The sequence below is a fragment of the Mandrillus leucophaeus genome, unplaced genomic scaffold, assembly GCF_000951045.1.
Source record: "Mandrillus leucophaeus isolate KB7577 unplaced genomic scaffold, Mleu.le_1.0 Scaffold367, whole genome shotgun sequence".
Classification (NCBI taxonomy): Eukaryota; Metazoa; Chordata; class Mammalia; order Primates; family Cercopithecidae; genus Mandrillus; species Mandrillus leucophaeus.
The window spans coordinates 825,492-837,398 of NW_012103887.1; the positions used below are offsets into that span (position 1 = coordinate 825,492).

At 37.5% G+C, this 11,907-nt stretch overlaps 1 protein-coding gene across 1 annotated transcript in view; it reads left to right on the top strand.

Annotated features, from left to right (window-relative positions):
• The window catches only part of WDR64 (WD repeat domain 64), a 162,867-nt gene that overhangs the window by 27,641 nt on the left and 123,319 nt on the right, over positions 1-11,907 (top strand). The window contains exons 5-7 of the mRNA XM_011990033.1: positions 92-202; positions 4,097-4,311; positions 8,940-9,074. Of these exons, the coding sequence (XP_011845423.1) occupies positions 92-202; positions 4,097-4,311; positions 8,940-9,074 (461 nt within the window). The remainder of the gene's footprint in view (positions 1-91; positions 203-4,096; positions 4,312-8,939; positions 9,075-11,907) is intronic.

The window sequence follows — 11,907 nt, forward strand, 5'->3', positions numbered from 1 at the left end:
CTTTTAGTGTGACTAACCTGCCCTTTGTTAACCATCACCAGGTCATAGAAGGAAATGCATTATATCCCCCACTTCTCTGCTTTTCTGTCAGGACACCTCCTGGATTACAGGGTGTGATTACCTCTTGCAGCTGAAACGAATCGTAGCCACAACAGAAAGGACCATTATTGTCTGGGATTATAAAGCTCAAGGGAGCAGCCAGGTATTGTGCCAAGAGAAATACTCAAAGAAATGAGATTGTCTTTTCAGTAGTGGTACAGTATGAGCAATCCACTTTCTCTATCGAACATCAGTTTCTTCATCTATAAGATGAGAGGATTTAAGTAAGTAGTCTCTTAGATCAAGTTCAGCATGTATATTCTGTAATTAAAAGGGACTATTCTTTCCATTTAGTGTATATTTAGTTCAGTGGGGGTTGGGTTGTTTTTGAGTGAGGGAGTAATTCCTTTCTTCTTTTATGCCCTTCTCTGAATCCATGTATTATCTTTCTTTGGGTATACTCATGTTATCAAGTTCAAATCTTTTCTCCCAAGTCCAGCTTCATTAGGTGAGAAAATTTCTAAAATCAAATGTCTAAGTCTGGCAAAAACATCTAATGAGGCAGCCCTTCAGTGGCTGAGATGTTACCGCTTAACCAATCTATCGTATTTATTGAGCATTTGCAGACATTTAGAAGTAACGATTATGTTCTCTGCACTCAAACAAAACTCAGTCTTGAAGTTCCTCATGAATAAACATAATATATAATATGATGATACAGCAAATTATATGTGCAACAGGGACTCAGGGAGCGTGAGATCACTGAGCACCGAGGCTATTTAAAAATATCTTCAGGAAGCAGACTGACTTTGAAGGACATGGATGATTAAGAAATAAATTAACCTTCCTTCATGCCTTGCTTGTTCCTAGCCTTGGTAAAAAACTAACTTTCTTTTGCTATTTGTTCACAATGTTGTAACCAACTAGTGATGCCAGAGTAATTTTAAAGATGGCAGCTTCTTGGTCAATGTTACTTTATGATGTGCTGTGTTATAGACCAGGTTTATTAATTTCCAAACCCCTAAACTCCAAGAGCCTGAACTTTGATCATAACCTCTTCTCCTAACGCTGTTCTGTTTCCACTCTTGCTTTTCAATCCCATAGACGCCTCTAGTTCCTTGAAAACATCACGTTCCAGTCTTCACTCCCTCTCAACTCTTCTCTTCTTCCCTTCTGGTCTGCACCCTCTGGGGGTGTCATCTGAGGTGGTCAGCCTCACCCTTCATTCTCTTCAATATTTGTCCTTCAAACTGGAGAGATGCCCTAGCCCTTCTCTGCTCCTTTACAGTGGCTAAGCACTGATGGAAAAGAACCAAACAGTGCTATTTGGCACAATTACAAACTTGGGGTCTGCAGACTCAGCTGGGCTCTCAGTGGCTTCCATCAATCTCTTTCTGGCCCTAACCAACTCACTGGCCCATTTCTTGTAAGTCATCCACAATTTCAATATTCTTCTCAGGCTTCTCCCTGTAGTATAAGGACTTGTTCTCTATTTTCCTGCAAAAAACTGAGTCTACTATCAGACTTGTCCTCTTTCAAATTCCAGTGCTTTCACCTACAGATTTAACTGGAAACCACATCCTTACTTTCGTCCTCTCTCTGAAGGCAAAATATCCTTGCATTTGACACGCCCTCCCCTCCTGTCTCGGCCACGACACGGTTCTACAGCCTCCTCTCTCTTTCTTTAAAAATTGTTTAAACTTTTTTATTTCCATAGGTTTGGGGATCACAGGTGGTATCTGGTTACATGAGTAAGCTCTTTAGTGGTGATTTGTGAGATTTTGGTGTACCCATCTCCCAAACAGTATGTACTGAACCCAATTTGTAGTCTTTTATCCCTTACCCCCTTCCCACCCTTTTCCCCGGAGTCCCCAAAGTCCATTGTGTCATTTTTACGCCTTTGCATCCTCATAGCTTAGCTCCCTCTTATGAGTGAGAATATATGATGTTTGATTTTCCACTCCTGAGTTACTTCACTTACAATAATAGTCTCCAGTTCCATCCAGGTTGCTGTGAATGCCATTAATTCATCCATTTTTATGGCTAAGTAGTATTCCATTGTGTATACATATATACCACAGTTTCTTTATCCACTCGTTGACTGATGGGCATTTGGGTTGGTTTCACATTTTTGCAGTTGTGAATTGTGCTGCTAGAAACATGAGTGAGCAAGTAGCTTTTACATATAAGGACTTCTTTTCCTCTGAGTAGATATCTGGTAGTGGGACTGCTGGATCCAATGGTAGTTTTACTTTTAGTTCTTTAAGGAATCTCCACACTGTTTTCCACAGTGGTTGTACTAGTTTACATTCCCACCAGCAGTGTAGAAGGGTTCCCTTTTCACTGCATCCACACCAACATCTATTATTTTTTGAGTTTTTGATTACAGCCATTCTTTCAGGAGTAAGATGGTATCATATTGTGGTTTTGATTTGCATTTTTCCTGATCATTAATGATGCTGCGCATTTTTTTCCATATTTTTGTTGGCCATTTGTATATCTTCTTTTGAGAACTGTCTATTCATGTCCTTAGCCCACTTTTTGATGGGATTGTTTGTTTTTTCTTGCTAATTTGTTTTAGTTCCTTGTAGATTCTGGATATTAGTCCTTTGTCAGATGTATAGATTGTGAAGATTTTCTCCCACTCTGTGGGTTGTCTGTTTACTCTGCTGGCTTCTTTTTGCTGTGCAAAATCTCCTTAGTTTAATTAAGTCCCAGCTATTTATCTTTCTTTTTATTGCATTTGCTCTTGGATTCTTGGTCATGAAATCCTTGCCTAAGCCAATGTCTAGAAAGGTTTTTCCAATGTTATCTTCTAGAATTTTTATAGTTTCAGGTCTTAGATTTAAGTCCTTGATCCATCGTGAGTTGATTTTTGTATAAGATGAGGGATGAGGATCCAGTTTCATTCTCCTATGTGTGACTTGCCAATTATTCCAGCACCATTTGTTGAATAGGGTGTCCTTTTCCCACTTAATGTTTTTGTTTGCTTTGTTGAAGATAAGTTGGCTGTAAGTATTTGGGTTTATTTCTGGGTTCTCTATTCTGTTCCATTGGTCTATGTGCCTATTTTTATACCAGCACCATGCTATTTTTAGTGACTATGGCCTTATAGTATAGTTTGAAAAGAGAGAGTGTGATGCCTCCAGATTTGTTCTTTTTGCTTAGTTTTGCTTTGGCTATGCAGGCTCTTTTTTGGCTCCATATGAATTTTAGGAATTTTTTTTCTAGTTTGGTGAAGACTGATTGCACTCTCCTGCTAGACTCCCTCCTCTCAACCTCCTCTTAATCTTCCTCTCAACCAATTCAGGCCCCAGATCAAATGTCACTTTCTTTGGCCATGGGACCTGTTGTGGCCTTCTCAGTCACTGTGTATCAGAGCACTGTGATTTGTTTCCTTAAATGCACTTCTACCAGACTGGTAGCTCTACAAAGTCAGAAACTGTCCTGTTCACCATTGCACAGTCGTGCTGCAGTAGTTCTTGGCACACAGAAGGAAATATATAGATAAATGTTTGTTGACTGAACAAATTTATAGAGACTGAATCACGGAAGAGCAATAGCTGTATAGCTTAGTGGCCCCGTTCAATAGTACAAAATCAGCTTGACACATGCTAAATATTTCTGAATAAACTTGGATGGTAGGATAATTTTTCTTCTGGTGACTCCTTGGGACTTTGATATTTGATTTTCCTGTTTGCCACCCAGTTTTATGTCAATAGTCTGGTAACACCTGAATCTTGTTATGCTTACTTTAATATTTTCTTATAAATCCAAAAAAGGGTCATTTACAGTCACGCATCAGAAAAATCTCATTACTTATTGGCCCAGGGGTAGGCACTCTACTCCTTTCTCCACAAAACACCCAAAATAACAGCGAGTGTTCTATAACTTTTATTTGGTTAACTGTTTTTTTTCCCTCTCTCAAATTATCTTGTACGATAGGAGTATCTACAATAAAAAACATTGGAAAGTGAAATTTTTGTCAAATAATAGGGGAGATATTTATTGAATAGAGCAAAGTAGCAATTCATTAAAGTCATTTTTCTGTTTCTAGGAAAATTATTTTGTCATAAAGCCAATGGATCACTGCCTCCTGTGTGTGTGTGTGGTGCCTTTGCCTGACCATCTCTGCCGAGATGACATCCTCTTGGGGGATGATGGGGGTTTTGTGAACAGATTCACAGTCAACAGTGATGACTTTGGAATAAAGCAGGCAAAATCCAAAAGAAAATTACAAAATCAGGTCTTAGACTCAAAGAACTTTAAAAGGTAAGGGTATCATATGGCTAATTTAATTCTTTTAATAATTACAGTCTTTTGCAAGTAAGCTTTATGGTGAAAAGTGAAAAATGAGACTTAAATTATAGAAAATAAGAAATTAAGAAAAATTAAAGTAATATAAAAAATTAAGTATAGTCATTGTTCATATATACACACACACATGCACACACACACAGTGAAATGCTTCTGGCCCAAGAAACTGTCAGTGTAATAGCTCCTAATTTAAGTGCTATTGACAACTAAAACTTACAGGTACTTGAGTAGATTGAAAAGTTAAATGAAAAAATTAAATCATGAAAAAAACTATAAAAATATATGTGACTAGTTACAAGCACTTGAATATGGGAAACATTCTAAATATAAAAGCAATGGATGTAGAATTCAAAGAAAAAGTGTCATAGATTTGACTATATACAAAATAAAACCTCTGGACATCAAAAGATAGTATTTTAAAAGCAAACTGGAATAAACATTTGTGACAAATATGACAGACAATGGGTTGATAGTTGTATTGGGGCGTAGAGTTCAATTAAAAGATATAATCCTCGAAGAGAAAAATGAGCAAAGGTCATGAACATGTAACTCACAAACGTGCACACAGTACAAATGGTCAATAAACATTTCAAAGTGATCATCACAAAAAAATGCCAACAATAGTTATCCCCAACTGATAATTATTGTCTTCCTTATAACAGCAATGTCTTTAAACTTTTTGAGAAAGGTATATATTACTTTTATTAGCTGAAAAACCTAAATTTTATGTTAAATGGTCTTCCTTATTTATCAAAGAAGTGCAACTTAAAATCAGATACAATTTCTCACTTATAAAATCAGAAATGATTAAAAATGGGGAAGATGCTGTGACCTGGGCGTTCTCACACTGTTGGTGGTAAAAGTATGAACTGGATCCACCTTTTCGGAAAGAATCTGGGAAGCTGCATCAAGTGCCTTCATAACCATTTATACACTGGGACCTGGTATCCCTATCTTCAAAAATCTAAGTATGGTTATCACAGCTTCCCCCTCCCCTCCCCTCCCGTATTCTCCCCTCCCCTCTCTTTCCTTTCCTTTTTTGATGGAGTCTCACTCCGTCACCCAGGCTGGAGCGCAGTGGCGCAGTCTCAGCTCACTGCAACCTCCGCCTCCTGGGTTCAAGAGATTCTCCTGCCTCAGCCTCCTGAGTAGCTGATTACAGGTACGTGCCGCCATGCCCAGCTAATTTTTGTATTTTTAGTAGCAACGGGGTTTCACTATATTGGTCAGGCTGGTCTCAAACTCCTGACCTCGTGATCTGCCCGCCTCGGCCTCCCAAAGTGCTGGGATTACAGGCTTGAGCCACTGCGCCTGGCCCACAGCATTATTTCTGATGGTAAATTATCTAGTGTCCAACAAAAGGGGAATGATTAATTTAGATGATTAATCATTTACATAAATAATTCAGATATATAAATATATAATAAAAACATAAATGATATATATTTATATATAAAATACATTTTTTGTCTGACACCTAAAATACATTCAGATTTCAAGGATGTTCAGCAAATCATAGTATAACTATATGTCATATACCCATTTAATTGTTTTGAAAAATATTTAATAGTATGAAAAGGGTTTATGACATAATGTCAAGTAAAAATGATTTATCTTTCAACATATGAATTTGGGGGATAAAAAAATTTTAATTTAATTAATTTTTATGTATATATGAATCCAATCTTATAAATGTATATATGTGTGTGTATTTCTACTTAGAAAAATATTGAGTATAAACAGACACTTCTCAAAAGAAGATATTTATGCAGCCAACAGACATATGAAAAAATGCTCATCATCACTCGCCATCAGAGAAATGCAAATCAAAATCACAGTCAGATACCATCTCACACCAGTTAGAATGGCAATCATTAAAAAGTCAGGAAACAACAGGTGCTGGAGAGGATGTGGAGAAATAGAAACACTTTTACACTCTTGGTGGGACTGTAAACTAGTTCAACCATTGTGGAAAACAGTGTGGCGATTCCTCAAGGATCTAGAACTAGAAATACCATATGACCCAGCCATCCCATTACTGGGAATATACCCAAAGGATTATAAATCATGCTGCCATAAAGACACATGCACACGTATGTTTACTGCAGCACTATTCACAATAGCAAAGACTTGGAATCAACCCAAATGTCTATCAATGACAGACTGGATTAAGAAAATGTGGCACATATACACCATGGAATACTATGCAGCCATAAAAAAGGATGAGTTCGTGTCCTTTGTAGGGACACGGATGCAGCTGGAAACCATCATTCTCAGCAAACTATCGCAAGAACAGAAAACCAAACACTGCATGTTCTCACTTATAGGTGGGAATTGAACAATGAGAACACTTGGACGCAGGAAGGGGATCATCACACACCGGATCCTGTGCAGAGGGGGGGGGGAGGGATAGCATTAGGAGATATACCTAATGTAAATGACGAGTTAATGGGTGCAGCACACCAACATGGCACATGTATACATATGTAACAAACCTGTACGTAGTGCACATGTACCCTAGAACATAAAGTATACTTTAAAAAAATTAATTAATAAAAAAAAGAAAAATATTGAGTATAAATATCCAAAAGTTTAATAAATGATTTCTATAGGACTTCAAAGAGGTGATTTTAAAAATTTTATTTGCTTTCTAAATTTTGTACAATGAATATTTTTTCTTTATAAAGACATTAAAAAATGGATTATACTTTGTTATGTAACAAATACTTATCCCAGAGTTAGAATATGCAATTAAAAGCTCATTACAACTGATACTCCATGGAATTAGGACTAGTCCCGTTGCTGGAACCCTAAGAATGACACAATAAAATTAACTGGCTCCATTTTCTATCTTTCACACGTAAGCAGTATTGCTTAGTCCCAACAGAGAATTAGACCTGATGGAGGGCTTCCCCAATATGTGACGTGTTGCTCTATATACTATTAAGCATTTCATTCTAGTTATGCTAGACTCATAGAACAGATGCTGAGACATGAATCTGCTTTTTATTAATATGTGTGCCACCTGTCAGAAAATTCCATGGCTCGTTTTTCAATCCCTGTTTTCATTAGATAGACATGTGAAAAATGAGGTTTAGAAATCTGAGGAAGTTAAGGAATCTGGGTACAGTTAAAGGAATGCTAATTCACGTTAGTTCTTGTGGTTATTATATTCATGTAGATGATTTAATCATGCAGATGATTCAAATCATTCAAGACTGTGGTGTATGTATAGGCTGAGTGTTGCGGCATTTTCTTACACCAAGAGATCTTCAAACCTCACCAGAATGAAAAGTATTAAGGCCAAAGAGATAATTAAATTCTGGTGCTATCATACAAGTTTTCCTGCAGCTGACATCTGTAGAATTCATTCTTGTTGAATGGGTGGATGTGGGGGTAGTAAACACTGATATGCAAACCATTATACAAATTGAAGAAAGAAGTAGCCAGCATCCAGAGTTCAAACATATCTGGCATGAGAACAGAAAGCTCCCTCTCCACTCGGTTTAATGTCATATTGCAGAACGTTCATGCCTTGAGCTATAAACATTTCTATTCCTCAACTAGAATTTAAGCAACTTGGTGACACTACTTTTTACCTTAATCATCCTTGTGTCCTTAGTACCTGGGAGGCAACAGGTGTTCAATAAATTTGAATGAGGAGACAAGCCATTAAATATGGGTAAATATAACATCATGAAGACAAGAATTTTGAGGCAGAGGTTTTGTCTGTAACCTTAAGCCCCACATTCAAATGTTTTGTGAACTGATGGCCAACACTCTGATAAGGAATATGATCACTATCCCCCACTCAGCTTCACCAGTGAACTGAGATTATACATTTCCCAGTACTTCAGTTTGAAAAGTATTAATGGAAAATATAAATATATTTTCAAATGAATTGATTCAAATAAGATATAAAAGAATATGAAGCATACTGCTCCATTTGGATGATTAGAAATTTTCTAGTAAAATAAAATAGTGCCATTATTGAATTGGGATTCTTCTAGATTATTCTTTTAATTCTGAATTCACAGCTCAAATTTTGATGAGTCTTTTAAAGTTACTTTTCCATTTTAAGTATGCTTGATTATAAATAAACAGTTAAAAGTGGGCCGGGTGCAATGGCTCACGCCTGTAATCCCAGTACTTTGGGAGGCCGAGGCAGGCAGATCACCTGAGGTCAGGAGTTTGAGACCAGCCTAGCAAACATCATGAAATCCTGTCTCTACTAAAAATACAAAATTAGCCAGGCATGGTGGTGCACATCTGTAATTCCAGCTACTTGGGAGGCTGAGGCAAGAGAATTGCTTGAACCCAGGAGGTAGAGGTTGCAGTGAGCTGAGATCACACCACTGCACACTCCAGCCTAGGTGAGAGAGCAAGACTCCGTCTCTAACTAACTAACTAAATAAATAAATAAAAATAAAAAGTGTTATAATGCATTGGGCTGTATTCTACATTCGGGTTTAGCACAATTCAGTTACAATTCAGTTAAAGTCAAAATAAACTGCTGAATAGAAACTTACATTATACGTTTGTGTGTTTAACATAAATCTCCCCTGCCTTTTCTTAATCCCCAGTGTTAAAAGGAAGCTACATAATGACTGGGTTATGAAAATTAGATATATTTCAGCCCTAAATTGTTTTGGATCCTGCTCCTTAGACAGTAATCATTCATTAGTTTTGGAATCCTTGAAGAGACTCGAGGATAATTTGTAAGTACAGTAATTTATATACATGAACAGTCTGTGAATTTCAAACTTTTTACAATGATAAAACCATGACAGCTTTGGAACTTTCAAACTGGCTTTAAGAAAAATCAGACATTAACTATTCCATTTGTTTGGGAAAGTTAATTAGATTTCTCAGGAAGAAATTGAAGCCACTTATGCAAATTTGAACATGATGTGTCCTAACATCAACTGTGCTCATTCGTTTATTTCTATCACCTACTGAAATTAATCAATATGAGTGTATCTATAACCTATTTCAAAATATAGTTCTGTTGGTAAAACTTTATAATTTTAAAATCACTCTTACAGGTCAGTCGGCTAACCAAGAGCTTGTGAGTATGATCTGTAGACCAGTCATCACGTTTCATGTGTAATAGACAAGTTGGCATTCTCATAGAAAGGTTCATTTGAATATTGTCTTATTTCCAATCTGGTTAAATAGGTATTAATAACTAGAAAGCAGTTATTGTATCTTGATTTGGGGCTTTAAAATTGCATTGAGATGTATGCTACAACACGAATAAATATCAAAACCATTAAGCTGAACAACAGAAGCCAGACAAAAAGACTGCATATTGTATGATTCCATTTATATGTAATATCCCAAAAAGGGGCACATTTATAGAGACAGAAAGTACATCAGTGGTTGCCTAGGACTGGTGGCAGAAGCAGGGATCCCAAATGGGCACAAAGGGACTTTCTGGGATGATGAAAATGTTCTAAGCTTCTTGTGGCGACTGTTGGTTGTTACACAATTCTCTAAATTTACTAAAAAGTATTGAGCTGTACACTTACAATGGGTGAATTTTATGACACGCAAATGTTATGGTACCTACTGGGGAATTACATACCCCAATAACGATGTCTCAGAAACGTGCACTGAGACTCCTGGCTGCCTTCCAGCCTGGCATGTAAAGAGCTTGGAAGTTGCCATTCCATCCTAACAAGTAAAAATGTAACAGACTAAAAGAATGAATGATTTTTCTTAGATCCATCAGAGAAGTAAGGTCACAAGGCAGCTTTGTTGCCCCCATATTGGAGAGAGAGAGGGGCAAACACTGAGAATCACAACTTACTGGAGCAGAAATTCACAGGCAGGAACCCCTTGAGTAACCAGCATAGGGCAGGAAAGCCTAAACTGTAATGGACAAGTGCTCAGCATGGACAGTTTTAGAGTTAAAAATTCCAGGGGTGCCCAGTCATAGGGGCCCCTATGCTTTTGTGAGTTTTACTTCCCGGAGTTCAAAAGATTCTTAAAGTATCAGTGAAAAATCCACTCTTGCTTCTGGCAGAGGGGAAGGAAAAGGAACCACTTGGAAATGTGCCAGAACGTGTTGTTCTTTCCAAGGCCTGCCCTCAAGAGACACTATGTTATCAGAGTCTAAGCTATTGGAACTTTGTCTGGGAATAACTCACAGAGGGAAGGAAAATATCCACTCTAACTTGTGGTCATACCTAAGAGGCAGGGTGAGGAAGACTGAGAAGCACTTGTGGAATTCACAATCCAGACACACAGGCTCATCAAAAGAATGAGACTTCCTCACAGGATTCACCTTCCCCCACAGCTTACCAACATGTTACTAATGGTCTATTTACAGCAGTTCCCTTTACCCAGTAAATCATGTCCAGCTATCAAGAAAAAAATTACAAGGCATACTAAAAGGCACAAAACAGACTGTCAGAGTGATCAAAAAACAAGACCCAACTATATGCTGTCTATGAGAAACACACTTTAAATGTAAAGCCACATATAGGCTAAAAATAAAAAGATGCAGAAAGATATACCATACTAAAACTTATCAAAGGAAAGCAGAAGAAGCTATACTAGTTCTATATAGAACAGATATCAGTGCAAGGAAAATTATCAGGGATAAAGAAGGGCATTACATAATGGTAAAGGGGCCAATTCTTAAAGATGCCCTAACAATCCTCAATGTGTATGCACCTAACACACAACATCAAAATTAATGAGGCAAAAACTAAAACTGCAAGAGACAGAGCAAGCATCAGAATCAGACTCAGACATGGCAAGGAAGTTGGAATTATCAGAATGGGAATGTAAAACAACTATAATTAGCAGGCTAAGGGCTCAGATAAAGCAGGCAGCATACAAGAACAGACGGGCATTATAAACAGAGAGATGAAAATTCTAAAAGAATAAAAAATTCTAAAGATCAAAAACACTGATAGAAATGAATAACGCCTTTGATGGACTCATTGGTATACTGGACATAGCTGAGGAAATAATTTATAAAAGATTCAAAAACAGAAAGCAAAGGGGAAAAAAACGGAAAAACAAAAACAAAAACAAAAAACCGTAGGCTATCCAAAAACTGTGGACAACTGTGAAAGGTGTAACATATGTGTGATGAGAACACCAGAAGAAGAAAGGGAGAAAGGAAGAAAAGGAACATTTGAAGTAATGACTAAGAATGTCCACAAATTAAAACGAGATACCAAACCCCAGATCCAGCAATATCAGAAAACACCAAGAAGGATAAATGCCAAAAAATAACTATACCTAGGCATATCATATTCAAACAGCAGAAAAGTAAACATAAAGAAAAAAACTGGCCGGGCGCAGTGGTTCACACCTGTAATCCCAGGACTTTGGGAGGACAAGGCGGGTGAATCACAAGGTCAGGAGTTAGAGAGCAGCCTGACCAAAATGGTAAAACCCCATCTCTACTAAAAATACAAAAATTAGCCGGGCATGGTGGCGCACACCTGTAATCCCAGTTACTCAGGAGGCTGAGGCAGGAGGCGGAGGTTGTAGTGAGCTGAGATCGCACCACTGCACTCCAGCCTGGGCGAT